At 38.7% G+C, this 22,917-nt stretch overlaps 1 protein-coding gene across 1 annotated transcript; it reads left to right on the top strand.

Annotated features, from left to right (window-relative positions):
• The first annotated feature begins 17,932 nt into the window (after positions 1-17,932).
• On the top strand, positions 17,933-20,618 carry LOC141623126 (peroxidase 50-like). Its single transcript, XM_074439196.1, has 4 exons — positions 17,933-18,309; positions 18,388-18,588; positions 18,680-18,845; positions 20,117-20,618. Exons 1-4 carry the CDS (start codon positions 18,106-18,108, stop codon positions 20,521-20,523), a joined length of 978 nt encoding a protein of 325 aa, XP_074295297.1. The 5' UTR covers positions 17,933-18,105; the 3' UTR covers positions 20,524-20,618.
• The last annotated feature ends 2,299 nt before the right edge of the window (positions 20,619-22,917 follow it).

Genomic DNA, 22,917 nt, shown 5'->3' with positions numbered 1-22,917 from the left:
ACCAGGTTGTGGCTGTTTTCCAAGCAATGTACCCCTAAAACCCCTACAAAATGTGTCCGTATCTGTGGCTGAAACTTCCGAGCAACGTCGTGTGTTATTTGTTGAGTGTCAAACTGTGTGTGTATGTATCCGCCTATCATAAGCAGTGTCGTGGGCCTGTATGAAAAGGCAACTTAAATAAAGGTAATGTGTAACCCTGTGGTCTTGTAAGATTTCCAGTACTGTTGTATAAGTAGCGTCGAGAGTATCAGTGCTTTATGTTTGTATTAAATATGCAGTTCCTAAATGCAAATCTGTTCAGTGGAGAGAGTTATTTAAAAAAAAAAAGGAAGATATATATATTTAAAAAATAAAAATAAAAATAAAAGCTAATAACTTACATTATAGACCATCTCAGGATCGGGGACGTTTCTTGGATGTCATAGTTTCTTCGTTAACCCAAATACCTTCACCATGGTCATCACGCATATCGATGCTTTCAGTGTCCTCATGATCAGTGTCAACATCGTCGAAATAAGATACAGTGGTAGAGTGATCCATTCCCTCAAAAACGACATCTTGATCATCATCACCATTATCGGATGGACTACTCCTTCTACTCCTTATAGACAGTACAACAGACCACTTCTTATCCATAGGATCGGTGACATAGAACACTTTTTTAGCTTGGGATGCCATTATGAAAGGATCATCCTTATTATTGCCAACCTTACCCAGATTGACCAACGTAAATCCCATCTTATCCTTTCGGACACAGTGGATGTTGTTATCAACCCAGTTACATCGAAACAAAGGCATTATGAAATCAATGTAATTTAATACCAATATTTCTTGAATAACACTATAATAAAGGCATTTTCCCCAAATAGGCTTTTTATCTTTTGAAGTAGCAAAGTGCATTGCCTCAAATTCAGAACTCACACCACTATTTTGCATTGTGCTCAACTCATCTTGCTCGCGGGTGTAAAAAGTATATCCATTAATGGCAAAACTGCTGTAAAAGGTGACCCTGACATTTGGACCTAAACCAAGACGTAGTAACCTAGGAGAGATGTCATCACCAGTTTGATTCGTACACTCTAAGACAATATTCCTAAACCACTCTCCAAACGTCTTCGTATGCTCGTTTGCAATCCACTTCTCGGTCTTGTTTGGGTGATCGTATTTGAGCTCATCTTTGTGTTGTTGAATATAAGGTTACACCTCATCTTCTTTGTTTAGCACATACGTATGTGCTAAATGCAACATTTCACGTGTCACAATTTTTTCAACCCGACCCCTAATACCTTTTCCGGTCATCCAGTCACTATGACGATTCTTAGGAACGCCAATCAACTTCTCAGGGGAGAGATGAGCGTAACAATATGAAAGAGCTTCGTCTAAAATAGCGCGTTCAGCAATACAACCTTCCGAACGATACCGATTAGATGTATAGTCCTTGTAGACTTTCATCAATCTTTCGAAAGGATACTGGTATCTCAAGTACACGGGACCAAGGTAAAAAATCTCCCTAACCAAGTGAATGGTCAGATAAATCATGATAGTGAAGAAAGAGGGTGGAAAATACATTTCCAACTTACAAAGAGAGGTTACAACGAGGTCCTGCAATGAATCCGCGTCATCGGGATCGATGACTTTCTCGCATATGGACTGGAAGAAGAGATAGAATCTAGTTATAGCATATCTTACCTTTTAAGGTAAAATGGAACGAATAGCCATAGGTAGTAATTGTTGCATCAAAGTGTGACAATCATGTGACTTTAACCCGGTGAGTTTTAGGTCTTGCATCGATACTAGGCTTTTGATGTTCGACGAATAACCATGTGACACTTTAATTCCATTCAAGCATGCACATAACTCTTTTTTCTCATTCCGTGAAAAGGTATAAGCTGTTGGGGGTAAAAATGTACGATTACCTCTCTTCTGTGGTGCCAGCTCTAGCCTAATACCCATAATTTTCATATCTTCCCTAGCTGCGGCGTTATCCTTTGTTTTACCGGGAACATTCAGAAGGGTATTGATAATATTATCACAGACATTTTTCTCAATGTGCATGAAATCGAGGCAATGACTGACCTCCGGGTCAGGCCAATATGGAAGTTTATCCAAAAATATGGATCTTTTCTTATACCCACGAGTAGACAATTTAGAGCCGCTCTTCTTCCCATAATTTATCTCAATATGCTTTACTTTCTGATAAACTTCATGCCTACTCAAAATTCTAGGAGGTTGACGAAGTTCTTGTCTTCCATTGAAAGCTTTCTGCATCTTGCGATAACAATGGTCATGATACAAGAACCTCCTATTTCTCATATACACATACTTACGAGAAGACTTCAAGTACTCAGACTCGATATCCTCCCCACACAATGGACAAGCCTCTTTCCCATGAACTGTGTGCCCAGAAAGGTCGCCATAAGCCGGATAGTCAGATATTGTACACAATAACATCGCTCTCAAATTGAAAGTTTCGTTCTTATATGCATCAAATACTTCTATCCCACTATCCCAAAACATTTGCAAATCATCTAGAAGAGGTTCCAAATAGACATATATATCATTTCCAGGTTGTTTAGGGCCGGAAATTAACAACGACAACATCAAATACTTTCTTTTCATGCACACATATGGAGGTAAGTTATAAATAGCCAACACTACTGGCCAAGTACTATGTTGGCTACTCATGTTTCCGTGTGGGTTCATTCCATCAGTGGACAATGCTAGACGTAAGTTTCTAGGTTCATTGCCGAACTCGGGATACTTAGCGTCGAACGATTTCCATTGCATACCATCTGCCGGGTGTCTTAGCTTTCCATCATTTATTCTTCCAGTTTCATGCCAAGTTAACATTTTTGAATCATCGGGATTCGCATAAATCCTTATGAATCTTGGTATCACTGGAAAATACCACAACATCTTAGCCATGATCTCTTCCTTATCCTTATAACGCCACTCCAAATATTTAGGGCAATTGGTTAAGTTTTGATATAATTTTCGATACAATATGCAATCATTTGGACATGCATGTATTTTCTCATATTTCATACCACTCCTTTTATTAGTTTTTTAGCCTCATATGTCTTAACAGGTAGAACATTACCATCTGGAAGCAACTCCTTTTTTTTTTTTGTAAAAGGTAAGCTTTCATTAAAGAGCAAACAAACTATTACCAACTACCAACATTTGGTTACAATTTGCACAATGACTATGGCATTTAACAGTTGGTTTATCTCTATCTTACATTACATTTCTTTGCCAGTAAATAGAACGAGTTTTTAATAGGCTTCTAATATTCTCCATCACTTGGTTTGGGTGCAACAGAAACCCTTCCACCCTTACTTGATTGCGTTGATGCCATATGCTGTAATATGCTGCCTGAACCCAAGCATTAGACACTCTTTTTTTTACTTTAGACCATGGTTTTCCTTGAATCCAATCCAAAGTATGCTGAACAGGGAGGACTAGTTGCAAACAAGAACTGATCCTGCCCAACAAATGTACAGTATAAGGGTACTGGTACATAAGGTGATCATGTGTTTCAGTAGCCCCTGCACATAACAAACAGATATCATCTGCACAAATCCCCAGACTGTAGAGTTTATCCTTCAACTTAAGAGTCTTCCTTGCCATTAGCCAATTGATAAAATTATGTCTAGGTAAACACCAATTATTCCAAACAGAGTCCTTCCAAGTCACAACAGGTTGAGTAACTCTACACTAGCTATAACCACTGAAAATTGTATAACCTGCAGGATTAGGGAGCCACTGCCCAGCAGAATAGGCAGCTTGCAGTGCATCCTTCACCCTGCAAATTGTCTTCCAACTCCAGGTAGCATCAGGTGCAGGAATATAGGTGAGCCAGTTACCTCCTTTTATATATAAGTGATCAACCCACTTGACCCACAAACTATCAGGCTTAGTAAAAATCCACCAAACAAGCTTCCCAATGGTGGCAATATTCCAAGCATAGCTATCCTTGATCCCCAATCCACCTTCACACTTTGGTGTACAAACTTTTTACCAACTGACCATGGGAACTTTGATGTAATCAGGACCACCCTCCCATAGGTAGTTCCTGCAAATTGCATCAATCCTCCTAAAAACTCCTTTTGGGATGATGAAAACAATGGCCCAATAGTTATAAAGAGTGGTCAAAACAGAGTTTACAAGGGTGAGCCTGCCTGCATATGATAACTGTCTTGTACCAAAAGTTCTAATCCTGGCCACAACATTATCAATAAGGACAACACATTGTCTTACACTCAATCTTCCTGCAGACACAGGCACTCCAAGATATTTAAATGGAACACTCCCCTCATAAAAACCAAAGACTTGTAAAATATCAGATTTGAGATGCTCTGAGACTCCATTAAAGTAAATATTGGACTTGGTGGTGTTCATCTGTAATCCAGTAGCAGCTGAGAATGTTGCAAAAGCACGTAGAAAAATCATGATAGAAGTAACATCTCCTTTTGAGAACATAAGGAGGTCATCAGCAAACATTAGGTGAGATAATTTGAGATGACCACACAACGGATGAAATTTGAACTTCATAGTAGTAGTCACATGATTCAGGACTCTACTCAAATACTCCATAGTAATGGTGAATAACAAGGGATAAATAGGGTCCCCCTTGCCTTAAACCTTTAGCCCCTTTAAAAAATCCAAAATTTAGACCATTAAGCACCAGAGAATAAGAAGCAGACTTGACACACTCCATAATTAACCTGATAAATTTAGGAGGAAAATTCAGAGCAACCAGCATTTGATCCAAGAAACCCCAATAAACAGAATCATAAGCCTTTTTCAAATCTGCCTTGATCAAACATCTAGGAGAGATAGACTTCTTATTGTACAGTCTAACTAAATCCTGACAAATAAGGACGTTTTCAATTATATTCCTTCCTTTAATAAACCCACCTTGAGTTTCACTAATGATATCAGGTAAGACAAGGGAAAGCCTATTGCAAAGTAACTTAGAAATCACTTTATAGATGACATTACAACAAGCAATGGGCCTAAATTGAGTCACATCTTGAGGAAGTTCACACTTAGGCAATAAGGTAATAAAAGTATGGTTAACCTGTTTTAGAAGTTTGCCAGTATGGAAGAAATCAATAATAGCATCACATACCTCCTCACCAACCACATGCCAGGCATCTTTATAAAAGGAACTAGAAAATCCATCTAGCCCAGGAGCCTTATGATTAGGGATAGAAAACAAGGCCTCCTGAATTTCTTTTTTATGCACAGGTGATAACAGGATTTGCCAGTGGGCATCAGTGCAAATGTTACCCTGTTGAACTACACTCTTACAAACTGGAGAAGTAGAGGATGCAGTTCCCAGCAGTAATTTATAGTACTGCAAGAAAGCCTGCTGGATATGGTCACCATCATAATGCTCCTTACCATCAATATCAACAATCTTTAGCACTTTATTCTTTGTATATCTCCCTTTCAGAATCTTATGGAAGTAGCTTGTGTTGTCATCTCCCAAATTGACCCAAGTGGCTTTGGACTTTTGGAGAAGAAAACTATCAGCAGCCTGTTGTAAATCTCTGTACACCTTTGCAGTTTCTATTTCTTGAAGTATAAGACTAGGATCAGTTGGATTTTGCTTTAAACTTGTCTGTAAACTATCCAAATGTTTCCAAGCATGAACTGCATTGTTCTCAATATCAGCAAAAAGCTCTCTATTCAATGCTTTCAAAGGTTTCTTCAAGCTCTTCAATTTTATCACAACTTGATACATTTTTGTTTCCTGATAGGATACATGCCAATGATGTTGCACACAAGGGATACAATTTCCAACCTGACTCCACTTAGTGAAATATTTAAAGCTTCTTCTTCCATTCAAAGCACTAGTGGAATCCTGAATAATGCAAGGAGTATGATCCAAAAGACCTTCATTGTAAAACTGGGCAAAAGAATCCCTCCTGGTAGTTAACCAATCCTGGTTAACAAGAACCCTATCCAGTCTAGAGTAAACTCGTGTGTTTGGATCTTGCTTGTTATTCCATGTGTAGAGAGAACCAATAGCCAGGCTATCAATCAGTCCACAATAGTTTATACAATTTTGAAAATCCTGCATCTCCTCATTACTAGTATGTCCACCCAGTCTCTCAGTTGGGGATAACACATAATTAAAGTCTCCACAAAGAACCCAAGGACCTTGTTACTGAGTAGACATTTGATTTAGATCTTTCCATAAAGACTTCCTTTCATTGAGATCATTAAAAGCATAAATCATAGAACAAAAGAAATCAAAATTGAGGCTAGAATCAGTAACTTTCATGTGTATCATTTGGGCACTGTAAAACGGCAGTTGTATTTTAAATTTTTGAGGGTTCCATAAAACCCAAACTCTTCCACCAGGGTGATAAGCAGTATTTGTAGTAATAGACCAACCATCACAAATATTCATATGGATCTTATTTAGAGACCTAGGTTTTACCTTGGTCTCAAGGAGACCAAAAAGTCCTACATTATGAGAGTGCATAAACCACTTAACAAATTTCTGCTTGACAGGACTATTTAATCCCCTAACATTCATAAATCCAATGTTATGCATTACTCCCCCTTGGGAGTAATACACTACCTTTCGTGCCAATTCCTACTTTGGGTGTAGCATTATTCATTGCATCCAAAAAAGTGTATTGAGAAAGCTTTGAAGACTGCTGGCCTGCCCTGATAATAGCAGTCCTGCTCAAGGAAACAACAGGCCTCACTGGAGTATTAACTTGCCCATAAGTGCCATCCTTATTCCAGACCACCTGAATCTGATGCTGAATTTCCTCAGGAGTAGCAGTAATCTCAGCAGCAGGAACTAGAAGCAACTCCTTTATAAAGGCTAAAAAACTAGTGAAACACGTGTCACTCACCCCATTTGCCCCCTTCATATTATACAACTTCACCACAGCCGACATTTTTGTGAACTTACAACCAGGATACAAAGGTGCTTTAGACTCACACAACTTCTCACACATGTTGTTAAGGTTATCCCAATTAATAGTGTCATCACCTATATCTTCAAAAGCATTCGACTCATCATCATTCTCTTCATTATCTATAGACCCAACATTCAACTGGTCTGCTTCCAACTCTTCCAACTCAAAAAACTCGACAAACTTAGGATCATCAGTTAGCCTTTCGTATACCTCAACATCATCTTCTTCAACGCTATTTTCGTCCTCTAATGGTTCCCCATGAAAAATCAACGTGTATAGGATCGACTAAATCTCCACATTTCTAGGTGTATTTTAACGTCCGGAAAAGCCATATACCTAATATTACCACATCTTTCACAATGACATGGAATACTAGAAGAACCTTTCAAATTGATCACAACGCCTTCATAAAATTCAGCTAAACCATCCTTATAGTCGGGGTCAATCATATTTGCAGCAATCATCTAAGTTCGAGTCATTTTTCTACATTCGTAATATATAGGCAACTAATTCATAAAATCCAATAATAGGTAAACAAATAAACGAAATTCAGGAAATCAATTAAACTAAATTATCAACAAATTAGATAATAACCCAACAAATTCACAAATTCAAAAATAATCGACATTCATAGGCCAGAAAATTGAACAATCCTATATCTATATATAGCTTGAAAATCTTAATAAGAAATAGTTAATAAACTAAGAAACATATATACATGATTGATAAACACGATGAGGGAGAGAAGACGGTAACAACAATGATGGAGATGAAGACAGAGAGAGACGATCAGGGAGGAATGGAGGATGATATTTGTGTAGCAGTATTAATTAGCTTGTGTTTGTGTTTTGTAGCGTATAGCAGAATAAAGCGATCTGTTGTTCTTTAGAACTAACTTCAATAACAACGGTTATTGCATCTAGAACCGTTGTTAAAACATAATAACAACGGGTACTAATATAACCGTTGTAATTACTTTTCACTAATTTTGCGCTAAATTATTAACAACGGTTATAATGTATTACAGAGTAATCTGTTATTATTAGTTTTTATATTAACAACGGTTTTGCAAGTTTGACCCGTTGTTAAAACCAATAACAATGGTTAACAACACATAACCGTTGTAATTAAGTTTAGTAAAATTTTGCGCAAAGATAATTATCCATTCTACAACGTCTTTTGGTGATTTTCTTGAATAAGCGTTGTTAAAGGGCCGTTGTGGTTGCCTGGATTTGTAGTAGTGAATGAATTAAATAGGAAAATATTAATAATGGTGAGTGTTTAGTAATATGAAGAGGTTTAATTAATTCCTTAATATGGTTTATACAAAAATTTCAATTAAAATTTCAATTTTAATTATAAATTATGAAATTTATTAACATGGTTTTTTTAAAAAAATTTAATTAAAATGTCAATACTAATTATAAATTATGAAATTTGATGTAAATTTGTAATTAATTTGGTGTGTGTTAAGTATTATGAAGAGTTTTAATCAATTTATTACCATGGTTAATTAAAAAAATAAATTAAATAGGAAAATGTTAATAATGGTGGGTGTTAAGTAATATGAAGAGGTTTAATTAATTTATTAACATGTTTTATTACAAAAATTTTACAAACAATGAATTAAATAGGAAAATGTTAATAATGGTGAGTGTTTAGTAATATGAAGAGGTTTAATTAATCCTTTAACATGTTTTATTACAAAAATTTCAATTAAAATTTTAATTTCAATTATAAATTATGAAATTTATTAACATGTTTTATTACAAATATTTCAATTAAAATGTCAATATTAATTATAAATTATGAAATTTGATGTAAATTTATAAGGGTTATATAAATTTTGGAAGATAATATATTTAATATACAAAATTAATTTAAGAATAATGATAATATCCTTTAATATATACATATATAAGTGAATTAAATTAATTTATAGATAAATGATTTAAATTAATGTCATGTAATAATAAATTGATAATCATGTCACATTAATTCGCCATGTCACATTAAAAATATGCATCATCACATTTAAATATGCCACGTCACATTAAATTTTAATCTAGGTGGCTTTTTGGATCATGGCTTTGTCTAGGTGGCGTTTATTTGTCATTTTAGGGTAACTTTTTAATTATATTTTATAGATTATTACCAAAATAAGGCATTCTAACGAACTTAAAATCATTAATAATGGTAGTATTATCCCAGATTCTATTACGAGGTACTGTAAACAGTCGGAAACTTTTCTTTTTATTATAAAAGGTGTTATAAGGGTAATTTTAATGGATCATTTATCGACAAATTATCGAGTCGCCTAAGACCATCCCCAAGCAAGGTCAATTGCTTGGTCATGGTTAATCATGTCATTAGTATTGTTAATGTGTGACCAAAGGTGGTCAATTTGTGACCAAAAATAAGAAATGGTCAATTTGTGACCAAGTTTGGTCAAAAGTGATGGTCATATTGACCTTCTATGTGTCAATTTCTTATTGCTTGAACAATTATAAAACAATAAAGGGTTATTCCCATTGGTACCCTCGAGTTATCCACTTTTCTCACTGGTACCCTCGCCTTTTCATAATCTCCAATTATACCCCTTAACTTTCTTCTTTACTCCCAACTGTTACCATAACTATTTTCCGTCAAATACTTCCGTTAGATTTTTGACAACGTGTACTATATATCTCCCTCCCAAAATCCACGATTAAAATTCATATATTCCTGCTACCTCTGCTTGTTTGCCCTATTCAACTTCCTCTTTGCCCTACTCAACTTCCTCTACTTGTTTTTCTGATTCTTCGTCAAATTTATCAACACACACATGAGTGACAAGTCACATCAAACTGCAAAAGAGAGGGGAGAAATGCAAGGTAAGATTACCAATCGTTGTAACAAGATGAGTGGCAAGTCACATATCAAACTTTTTGACTCACTAGAAGACTTAGAGGGTGCAGTTTTGGGCAATACTGAAATAAAATTTGCAGCTGAAATTGTCAACACCCAGACATCAGCAGCGGCTTCGATCCATGGTTCATCAAGCAAGGTTCATAAGAGGAAGACAAGATGAAGAATTGCTGATATAATAGCAGTTGATTTTGTATTATGACTGATATGGAATGCTAGTTAGCAAGAAGACCAATCTCCTTTATGTCTTTAGCAGCTGCTGTAATGTTTTGTTTTGGTTCTAAAACATGAAACTGGCATGTCTTTACAAACAGGAAGACAAGATCAAGAATTGTTGCTATGAAACATGAAAGTTTTTGTTTGAGAAACACATTCATCTATTGTCAAATTTGCTAGGCTCCCTCCTTTAATTCCAAGTATCTAGCTTTAGCCTTTAATTACTTCACAAAAGCTCTATTAAGACGGTATTATCCGTCTTAAGCTTAAGACATGTCAAATAGCATGCGACTTGTCTTACCTATTCAAGTGGTAGATTATTTAACCCGTTTTAATCTTAAGACGGATATATCCGTCTTAAAAGAGATTTATTGTACATCACATTTATCATTCTCCAAAAAGAATCAGAAACAATAGACTAGTGATTTGTTATTAAACCCAACAAAGAAAACCATAGAAATTGCAAATTTAAACATGAAAAACAATCATGGTACAAATGATTAAAAGTTAGATGTCAGACAAACCTGGAAAAGAGAAATTGAGTTATTCATCTTCTAATTGGAGATATCAACGAATGTCGAGAATCAAATGGAGTATATTCAGTATATTAGTTGTATATAGAAAGTTAAAATGAGATGTCATCACCATAGCCAAACTGCGAAAGGAAAATGAGGTAGGCTTACAGTGAGCTTTTAGAGTGGATTTTGGGAGAGAGAGAATGTACATTTAGCAGCTGAGTCACAAAATCTAACGGAAATATTTGACGGAAAATAGTTATGGTAACAGTTGGGAGTAAAGAAGAAAGTTAAGGGGTATAATTGGAGATTATGAAAAGGCGAGGGTACCAGTGAGAAAAGTGGATAATTCGAGGGTACCAATGAGAATAACCCAACAATAAAAAAAAACTACTCTACACTAATCTACACTACTCTACTCTACTTTCGTAACTAGAATTTGGGAAAACTTTCGTAACTAGAATTTGTTTTTAATGCATTTTATCATTTCGTAGGATTTAATGTCTTTTAAAAAAAATATATGCGGTATTTTATATGTCGAATCATGTTTTTCAATATTTTTTTTAAATTGTTAATGAAATCGTCTCATCACTTTTCAAAATTATAACGTTGTTATTTAATATTTTTTTCGTAAAGTACAACATAAGATTAATATAGTCGTAAAATATTGGGGTAATTTTTTTTTAGGGATATTCTACATGGTACCCCTCAATTTTTTGACGTTCTACATGCTTGAGAGGGTGAAAATGGGTCAAGGTTAATAAGGTGGGATTAAGAGTAAAATCGGGTCGCGACCTAGTTAGCGCGGCCACTGCTTGATGATGGTCTAACTAACAAAGTAACAATCTAACATTGATTTATCATTATTAGTAAACAAAATAGCTTCATGTTGCAGGTATGTTACTAAGTCATCATTATCAAGTGGAGCCTTTTGAAGTTTTACCAAGAAATGATTATTTGAGATTGAGGGTGTGTTTAAAGTTGAATGAGCCGTTGATGCCTGGCTTCTTCTTAGCTATGGATGGGGGTCACCTGTTGTGGATCCAGTTTAAATACGAGGAGGTGTTTAAATATTGTGTCAGATGTGGGAAAGTTGGGCATCAGGGAGTTCAGTGTAGGGAGTCTTTAGCAACTGTGGTTTCGTCTATTAATGGGTTGTTAGATAGGTCTGTGGAGCGTGGATTTGTGGTGTTTCAGGCGCAAAGCAACCATACTATGTTCAACATGGACTTGAGAGCTACTCCATGCACTACTAGATATGTTTCATCGAGGTTGGAACTGGGAAACAGAAGGGTTGCTACTGACAATCTAAGAAGGCGCCCAAGAGAGAGGGCAGTAAATTTTGATTTGGGCATTACTCCAGGTGGCCGTGTACTGCCTGGTATGAGCTTTGCAGTAACGGCTCAACCGTTTGCTGGACCAATTATTTTTCAAGTGGGACAAGGAGGTGTTCATTTGGGAGCTGAGGGTGGTGTTGGGATTCCTGGAGATGCTGGGCAGCATGTTGCGGCTGGGAATTTGGGAGGGGAGGACATGGTTATGGAGGAACGACAGGGGGGGGGGAAACAAACAAACACAACAACATGTTAATGTTCAAGCTGATGAGGGGAATAATGAGATGAATGGGGATAATGGGCGTGGGGAAACTGTTACTAGGAGTGAAAGGGAAGCAGGGCAGGGCTCTTCTAGGGGTCAGTCTAGGCCTGGTGCAGGGGGTTGGCTACCTGGTGAGGGTAGTGGTCAGAATCAGGAAGCTTATTTTAGTGCTGGGGAGGATTTTGAGGAACCGGTGCCACCTGCTGAGGTCCATGGTTTCCTGCAACATGTTCAGGCAGGTGATCCTTATGTGGTGTTCAGTGGAAGGGGTACTGTGAGGGGTACTTTAGATAGGGATTTAAGGATTCAGGAAGCAATTGCCTACCGTGTGGAGGATGATGTTGAATGGGCAAGGGTTCAAGATGATGAGCGTGGATATAACCAAACGTTTGACCCACCTCCAGGTGGGATACCAATAATCTACCACTATCACGTGGAGGGGGAGCAAGGGCTGATGGGTACTGATGTTGAAATGGGAGATGGTGGCAATGAAGATGCTGAGGGGTTTGAAGAGGCTGCGGGTGTAATAGAGATTAGTTCTGACTCTGAGCCTGTTTTGGCAGGAGGGATTGGAGCTGGGAATGACCAGGCTGAGAGGGAGGGGGAGACAGACTCTTATCCAAGTAGTTGGTTGGTTTTCCAGAATACCTCAGATGAGTCCTCTGCTTTCCACCACAGTTCAGCAATTAATCTGATAACCACTTCTGAAGAATTGTCTGAAGTGAATAGGGAAACTGTTTGTGTGAACACAGAGTTAACTTTGAACGGGACCAATCAGGAGGAGGGTGAGTCAGGGGCTGTTGAGGGGGCTGAGCTGGGGTTGGGTCTGGATTTGTCAATCATTCCTGCTGCAATAATTAGGAAAGCAGGAGAGTTAGAGGCTGCATCAGCATCTGTTATGCCTCTGAAGGAAGTGATAGAAACTGCTGCTATAAGGGGAGATTTAGAGGGAGGACTTCAGTCTGCAAAGGGTTTTAGCGAGGGGGCTGGTGTTAAGCGGAGGAAATTCTTTGACTTCCCTTCCTATGTGACTCCTTCTGCAAACTTGATTGCAAACATGGACAAGGGTAAGCGAGCTGCAAGTATTTCTGATGGGTTCATGGGTCTGGCAGACTGCTATTATAAACCAACCAGTGTTGAGGACAATAAGGAAGCTATTAGGGCAGCAAGAAAGCGTAAGTGCTGTACACAAACTGATGATATACAGATTCCTGAGACAGCACTTAACACTATGGAGGATGCAAGGGAGTTCCTTACTCAGCTAGCAAAGAAAAGGTGTGTTGCAGGAAGGGTAAATGGGAAGCAGGCAATTGGAGGTGGAGGCTTTCGTCTGGCTGTTACGGATATGGAAATTGAAGTGTCGTCTGATTCATCTGTCGCCAGCAACAATGAAGGTTTTGCGGAGGTTGGACCATCTCAACCTCCTCCGTTGCCATGATTGGACTCACTTGGAATTGTAGGGGTCTTAATAACACGCTCGCCCCTACAATTCCGAAGTTAAGAGCGTTAGTTAGTTCTAAGTCTTATGATTTTGTCTTTCTAGTTGAAACTAAGTGTAATGCGTCTAGTATTAGTCCTTTCTTTCGAGCTTTTGGTTTTATGAATAATTGTGGCATAGATGCCATGGGAAGTTCAGGAGGGTTGTGGGTAGGATGGAAAGTTGAGGCCAAAATGAGCCATGTTTTGAGTTGTAATAATTTTATTGTCTTATTAGTTGAAAAATGTAATGGTCGTTTGTGGTATCTTGTTCTCTTTTATGGGGCACCGAGTTGTAGTCTAAGGAATTCGGTGCTTGAGGAGCTTGAGGAGGTTTTGGTGACTTTGGATAAGCCGTACTTGATTATGGGGGACTTTAACCAAGTTGAATACGGGAGTGACAAGCATAGCAGGAATACAAGATCAATAAATGGGGCATATGATTTCAATTTATGGAAGGTCTCTAATCAATTGGTTGATATCCCTTTCAAGGGACCTCGTTTTACGTGGTGTAATAACCGTCAAGGAGTAAAACGTGTATATGAGAGAATTGATCGTGCTATGGGCTCAAAGGATTGGCTATTGTTGTTTCCAAATACGGGAATTAAACATTATCCAATTCAAATTTCGGACCATGCGCCAATTGAACTTGATCTACATTTAACGGAGAATAAATCACAAAAGCCTTATAAGATTGATGCATGGGTTTTAATGTATGAAGAGTGTATTGCTATTATTAAGGAAGCATGGTTGCTAAGAGTCTGGGGATCACCAACTTTTCGGATTACGAGAAAGTTATCTTTGGTGAGACAACGGGTTAAACAATGGGCTTTAGATAAACGACAAGAATGGAAACAAAAATGGGATGATTTTGATATCAAGTTGGAAAAGGGAATGGAGGAAGCTGTCCTAAATGGTAATTCCGAGTTGTATACTAAAACAAATGAGGAGGTACGTGAGTTTTCAAAGGTAGCGGCAATTTTCTGGAGACAGAGGGCTAAGTTAAGGTGGATGGCGGAAGGGGATACGTGTACTAAATATTTCTTCAATTGGGTGAAGGGGAGAGCGGGTAAGAATTTTATTCTTGGCGTGAAGGATGGGGCTGGCATTTGGGAGTATGATCTGGAAAAGGTTGGGATTATCTTTCATGATTACTTCTTTGCGTTGTATAATCCCTCTTCAACGGTGGACCACGTTACTTGGAGACATCTAATGGATGAGTCTTTGTGTGATTTTCCTAATGTGGTGAAAAGTGATGATTGTGATTCTCTGAATCGGAATTTCACATCTAAAGAGGTCCGTAAAGCTGTTTTTCAAATGGGAGCGATGAAATCACCAGGACCTGATGGGATACCGGGAATCTTCTATCAGAAATGCTGGAATTTTATAAAACGGGACATGACAGAAGCGGTTCTCTCGATCCTAAATTCGGGTAACGTACTGCATGAGCAAAATAGAACTTTCATATGTTTGGTTCCGAAATGTGACAATCCTGAAAATGTAGGGGATTATCGCCCTATAAGTTTGGCTAATGTATTCATGCGGATTGTTTCAAAGTGTATTACTAATAGACTAGCTGGTGTGATGAGGTATTTGGTAGGGGATTTTCAAAATGCCTTCATTCCGGGAAGGGTGATTTCGGATAATATTCTACTAGCTCATGAAGCTCTACACAAGATCAACTCACATAAAAAAGGGCGGAATAATTGCTATGCTTTCAAAGCTGATATGAGTAAGGCGTACGATCGAGTACGATGGGACTTCCTAAGGGAGGTTTTAATAAAAGTTGGGTTGCCAAGTCGTCTCATAAAGCTCATCATGAATTGCGTTACCACTGTCTCTTACCAGATTCTTTTTAATGGAGGACCTTTAAAACTGTTCAAACCTAAGTGTGGACTTCGACAAGGGGATCCTTTGTCCCCTTATCTATTTGTGTTATGTATGGAAGTTCTGTCATGGAAGATTATCCGGGCACAGGAAAGCGGGATGATCAAAGGGATTAGTTTGTGTCGTGGTGAGGAGCCTTTGTCTCACCTTTTCTTTGCGGACGATGCAGTTTTCTTTCTTCGTGACACAAGTGATTCTACCAAGCACTTAAGGGATATTATTGATGGCTATTGTAAGATCTCGGGCCAAGTGATGAATGAGGACAAATCAGGAATCCAGTTTAGCCCAAGTACGACTCTCGCCAAGGCAAGGCGTGGGTTGAGGCTCTTGAAAATCAAAGCCAATAAGGGTTTAGGGAAGTACCTTGGCTTACCGACTGACATTCAAGGTTCAAAAAAGGAAATTTTTAAGGGCATGGTGGAAAGTGTGATGAAACGAATCTCATCTTGGAATGGCATTTTCTTATCACCCGCGGGAAGACTGACCTTAATTTCTTCCGTCCTTTCCAATCTATCCATTTACTTTCTATCGGTATTTAAAATACCGGTAAGTGTGACTAATAAGGTGAATTCTTTACTGTCACATTTTTGGTGGGCGGGAAGAAGAAAAGGGAAGCCTATCCATTGGTGTAGTGGGCGATTCCTTAGTTTACCAAAAACTAAGGGTGGCCTTGGGATTCGTAATATTGAATGTTTAAATCAAGCAATGTTAGCAAAGCATGGGTGGAGGATTTTGTATGGAGACAACAGCTACTTCACAAAACTATTTCGGAAAAAACTACTTCAAAACGGTGCGGTGGGGAATAATTTTCAAGTTGTGAGACGACAAAACTTTTCATGGGGAGCGAAAAGTGTTCTGCATGGGTTAGCTTTTCTGAGACAGCATATGGGATGGAAGCCGGGAGTAGGATCGCAATTAAATGTCTGGACTAGTAGATGGGTGGAGGGAGAGTATCCAGAACCTAGCTGTAATATTCTAGGACTTGACTCGGTAGATTTGAGAAATTTACGGGTTCATGAGCTTACAACAAGGAGCCACTGTGGAAGAGATGTGGTTTGGAATGAGAACTTAGTCCATCATCTTTTTGAGGAGGAGTGTGCTAGAAACGTTTTAGCAAAGCCAATTTGCGAGTCACAAGTGAAGGATGAGGTTTATTGGTTGCATTCTCAGGATGGCAAGTATAGTGTAAAGAGTGGGTATGGGGTACTTCTTGAGGAGTATATGGCCAGAAAAGGAACAACTAAGGATAAAGAGAGGATCTCTGAGATGGTACGTATCTTTTGTAAAAGAACTTTATGGGGACTACCGGGACCACAATCATGGAAAATCCTTCTATGGCGAATTCTGACGGACTCCTTGTCTGTTGGGTATAATTTTTCGAAAAGGGGTATTGAGGTGGATACTTCGTGTAAGTTATGTAAGTCAGATTTATTTGTAATGGAAACAATGGAACACCTGTTTCGAGACTGTCCTGTGTCTCGTAGATTGTGGGCTAGCTCTGAGTGTGGGATTCGTACTAGTATGGATTCGTTTATGCGTATTGATCATTGGATTATTGGCTGGATCTCTTTTTTGAAGAAGTTAGAGGATGCGGAAATGAGGCTAATTCGGTTTTTGGCTATGCTCTGGTGCCTATGGAGCATCCGGAACCGGGTCCTGTTTCATGATATGGATTTTCATCCCATTGGTTTTTTTAATTTATGGGCATAAATTGTGGGAACGGTGGATCAGGTCAGTAACAGGGCTCAAAAAGATACTACCACGGAAGATAGCAATATAAACTCGTCACAACAAGAGAGCGTCCTATGGATTCGTGATAGTAATCCTTGCTGCCTTGTGGGTGAGATAAGACAGTGTGATGTTGTTCGGGTGATGGTTGATGCGGGTTGGAGAGGGAAAGATACTGCGGGTGTGGGGTGGGTCACTTTGTCGCCGACTGGGGAACAACTAATGACAGCCGAGGTAAGAATTACTGCCGAGTCTCCTTTGCAAGCGGAAGGGTTGGGAGTGCGTATGGTTATTCGATGGGCGCATGACCATGGTTTTAGGCACTTGATGATCTCGTCTGATTGCTTAGGGCTTGTTTGCCAACTGGCAGGACTAGACCGGCCGCACCATCAAATAAAGGCGGTTACGCCGACATCCGATCTTTCTTTCCTTTCTTTCATTGTTTAGCTATTAGTTACATTCCTAGAGTTTTAAATAATGTTGCTCATAGCCTTGCTTGTAAGGCTATGACTCCTTAGTTAGGTACGCCTTCTTTTACAGCTGTCAAAAAAAAAAAAAAAAAAAAAAAAAAAAAAAAAAAATAGCTTCATAATTCTTGAGACACGCTGACAGAACATAAAGTGGCAGTATAAGATTCTAGTCCAACTGTATTAGCTGCCCATATTGGCCATCTATATATATACTATATACCAAATTTCCAATCATACATCACAGTTCACCTGCATACTTTATAACCTGTACCCCTCTTTAATAATCAATATAAATTAAACCATAAATCCTCTTAATTCAGTGTCGTTTTTAGAGTAATCACTCTCAAAATTAATCGTAAAATCATGGGTTATATTCATATTTTAATTTCCAGTATGCTGTTTATTGGGCTTTCTGTCACAGCAAATGCACTCAGGGAAAATTACTATGCCAAAACATGTCCTGGTGTCGAGAAAATCGTCCGCCAAGCCGTGCTTCAAAAGATTAATCAGACATTCGTCACGATTCCTGCTACTCTTCGTCTCTACTTCCACGACTGTGCTGTCTCGGTAATTATAATGTGTGTCGATTAATCACATTTTTCAATTTTGACAGTTAATTTGAAAATGAGCTGTATGCCTGTGTAGGGATGTGATGCATCAATAATGATTCAATCGAGGGGTAACAACAAAGCGGAGAAAGATCACCCGGATAATCTATCCTTAGCCGGAGACGGGTTTGACACGGTGATTAAAGCTAAAGCAGCAGTGGATGCAGTACCAGGATGCAGGAATAAAGTCTCATGTGCCGACATTCTTACTATTGCTACTCGTGATGTCGTTAACCTGGTATGTTCGTTATTAATACTGTTTTAGTCACTTTCCTTTGTTAAAACGTCTCATTCAATAAGTCGATTGGATTATGTAATTTAAAATGTAGGCAGGAGGACCGTTTTATAAAGTCGAGTTGGGGAGGTTCGATAGTTTGACGTCAACGGCGGCGAGTGTAAATGGGAAGTTACCTCAGCCAAGTGACGGCTTGAATCGGCTTAATTCATTGTTTGGTTCTCTTGGTCTCACCCAAACTGATATGGTTGCTCTTTCAGGTAATGTTTCCTCTTTTCTTCAATTATCCTAATTGTTCTTGTTATTCTTTTATTATAGCTAGACTAGATGCTGGATTAATGCGCACTTTGGTTGATTTTAGTAATTGCGTTTTAACTTTTAAGCATGGTAACTAAAACAAGGTGTCATTTGTCTCTTTTAGCCTAAGGCTCGCTTGGACGGTAGAGGTAAACCGCGTAATTGTAATACTCCGTATGTTATAGTCAGACTACCCTAAGTAGTGGTGGAACTAAAGCCACGCCTAGACATTTGGACCAGAATTTATTGAACTCTAGTTTCTATATGATGTATGAAGCTATTTATCTATCCCGCCCCGTAAGTGCTAGTTGTCACATGAATTGTCATTTGTCTATCCAAACCAAACAAATTTTACCTGAACAAGTGAGTGTATAAACTATAAACGCAATGGTCTAATTTGTTTATACATACAGATACAATGAACAATTTTTGAACATTTTACCAAAAAGCAATATTCGTGTGTCAGCAAAACAAATCAATTATACACCATTTCGACATATCCTGTCTTTGTGCATAATCATGAGTATATTATGTATGGCCCAACCATTTGGAATGTTTCCCAAGTTGTTCTGTACCGTAAAGCAGCTCAGTTGTGTTTTACCGACAGTTGCATATGAATTATGAAACAACTCAATTCAAAATTGAAAAAGAAGAATGTGACTCAATTATATAGGTCACTCCATGTGCATGCACTAATAAAAGGTCTCCATGGAATCCAATCAAAGGATAGCAACGACAAACGTTAAAGCCATCATCATAGATTTACGTCTTAAAGTTTCTACGAGTAATCTAATCGTATAGTCGTATATGTGACTTGAGCTCCAATGCTGACAGTTTGTCGCCTTGGGTCCAGTGGTGGAGCGAGGGAGTTAGCAATCTTAGCATAGGCGCTCGCCCCTGCTGGAAAATGAAAACTTCAAAGCTTTTAGTTAATTATTCTATTTTTTTTTTCCCAATTTTACCCTATAACTACTTGTTTACCCCCACTAAAATTTTTCGCCCCGAACTGTAAATCCTGTCTCCGTCAGACTGTCACTGCTGGGTCCTTGTTTGTCTTGGGTCACCTTATGCACTAAACAGGCCTTTTTACTTGCCCTTCCGTAGACAGTGTATTTGCAAGTCTTCTAGCTACGTTATGGTTGTTGTCTTTGATGTAGATCTTATTTATGATCAATTATTAGTTACCTTGAAAAATTTTGTACACTGCTAACCAGTAGCTTTTAATATTCAACAGGGGCACATACATTAGGATTTTCTCACTGTGACAAGTTCGCCAACAGGATATACGGATTTTCAGCCAACAGCGCAATTGACCCGACCTTAAATAAACAGTACGCTATACAACTACAAGGCATGTGCCCACGGGGTGTGGATCCGAGGATCGCTGTGAATATGGATACGGTTTCACCAAGAAGGTTCGATAATTGGTATTATGCCGATTTGAAGCAAGGAAAGGGCCTATTCACGTCGGACCAGGTTCTCTATAGTGACCCAAGATCAAGGCCCACTGTTGAAAATTGGGCTACTAACAATGGGAACTTCTACTCTGCTTTTTCGTCTGCTATGATCAAATTGGGCCGAGTTGGTGTCAAAAATGCTAACAATGGCAATATACGGGTCCGATGTGATGCATTCAATTAAGAGATTTTTTTTTTAAAAAAAATTATTTAATGCATTTATAAATGCTAGGAATTTTAAGAATTATAGTATTTGAAGTACTTTTTTCTCATTGATTACATAGTGAACGGCTCAGGAGCAAATCTACATAGTATAAAATTAAAGTATTTTAACCGATTAAAGTTGTGAACCGAAATAAACACGATCTAAATCGAACTGAAAAATGAAAGTACGGACAACCCGATTCAAAACCGATTTAATCTAATTTGAAACCAAACTAAATGACCCTTTGACAGGTTTAGAGGAGATCGGTCGTAAATATTAGTGGATGAAAAGTTGATCAAATTGCGAGTGGATACAAATTGACACATAAAAAGTATTTTAGAAAATAAAAAGGTGAACAAATAGCTAGTACACCTAAAAAAAAGAAGGGATATTCTACGGTATATCCCCCGTATTTTTCGGTTTTTATTTTGTACCCCTACATTTTTGATATTCTATGGTGTAACCCTAAACTTATTACTTATTTCTCTCTCATGACCTCCATTAACTTTATCACTATCAAACAATCGTACTTTGACCTTTATTTTGTAACACCCCCATATACCGAGGAGCCTTACCAGACCTTCCTTGGCATATAGAGGCATTACCATCTCGGTTGCCCGAGGTAAGTAATCATCAAAAGTCGATAAAAGAACAATTATAATTATATTACAAGTGTTACAACCAACCAACAAAATAAAGATACAACTCGTCAGCTACACACTATCACTATCCGAACTCGTGACGACTCATCCCCGCTAGGACTCCAGCTATCAACCACATCAACACCTGCTAAGACTGACTGCTCACCATAAGGGATCACGACAGACACATAAACAAACAAGACAACCACACAAGGTCAGTACTGAGACAAGACACAACATTAACCAACATCAACCGTCAACACAAAACAAAACACAACCAGTCACACACAATCATACCCACTCCACTCAATCTCCGTCACCGACTGTCCACTGGACCAGCCCTGCCAGTGGGGGACTGCAGCCGTTCCCACCTAAGCCCCGCTCATCATACCGAGCGATAACCCTGTCCCATTAATGTGCACATCCCCTCCCATGGCGGGTTCCACGGAGGGCGAAACTAAGGCGTGAAGCCACTCCCGCAAGTGACTTCACTCAGCCGAGGACGCACCTCGAGAACCAGAGACAATCAATCACAGACAGCTGCAATACAACGACAACCAACAAACTGTATACACCAACCGATTACCGCATATACTCTGTCACACAAACACAACAACACACAACAACCACGACACAACAACCGACACTCTAGACCATCCACAGAAACTGAGTAGGCGAACCTACCTTTAAGCGACTGCAACGATTCCATGCCCATACACGCAATACCCAGCAATCAAGCAACACTTATATACATAATACAAACATCTATCACTACCAAGCTAACCCTAACTGCAAAGGCAAAGATACGGATGATGATGACGACATACCTACGTGAGAAAACCTGGCAAAGGACCGCTACCCGACTCAAGCTATGCACTCCTAAGGCACAAGGACCTTCAAAGGCTCCCATGGAAGGTTTATGGTGAAGGGAAGGGAAGGAGGCGACCTAAAGATCTGAAGAAATGAGGCGGAAATGATTTGCGGTTTTAACAAAACACGATTATAAACCCTCGCTGAAAAGACGCTACTCGATCGAGTTACCCACTTACTCGATCGAGTGGCCCCTACTCGATCGAGTATCCAAGCTACTCGATCGAGTAGCCTCTACTATATCGAGTACCACCCATAACTCAAAACACAGGATAACATTAGTACGCACTTCTAAGGACTATTACTGCTCCCAAGGTCGGTCAACGCTGGTCAACGGGTCTCTAAAAGAGCGGGTATTACAGTCTTCCTCCCTTAAAAAGAACTTCGTCCTCGAAGTTCAACTCACATATCCCAAAGCACAAGATACGGAAACAAAACGACATCACTACTCTTCCGACATAGGTCACTACTCCCCGGAAATACTATCCTCTATGTCATCATCATCAACTGTCTAACACATTGTATAAATCAACTCCTGCAACCTACCCCTTGAAGTACCAACCTCACCACATGGACCAACACAACCAACGACTACACTGCTGCTCACAACTCTTAGCCACGCACTACGAGATTACACGTTCACTAGTAACAACCATCAACACGAAACATGTCACATTAACACAACTAGGTTACCCAACGATACGATTCTATTCCTAACACATGACATCATAACTATCTCTCTATGACCGTCTCTTCATAACACACTATTCAACCTTTACTTCAACATACAATTTACTCAACGAACAAGTGAAAACGATTATAGTTTCGTACAAGAAATGTAACCGAAATAATAGAAAACATC

This window comes from Silene latifolia, chromosome X, assembly GCF_048544455.1.
Source record: "Silene latifolia isolate original U9 population chromosome X, ASM4854445v1, whole genome shotgun sequence".
Classification (NCBI taxonomy): domain Eukaryota; kingdom Viridiplantae; phylum Streptophyta; class Magnoliopsida; order Caryophyllales; family Caryophyllaceae; genus Silene; species Silene latifolia.
This window is presented reverse-complemented; position numbering and strand designations above follow the sequence as displayed.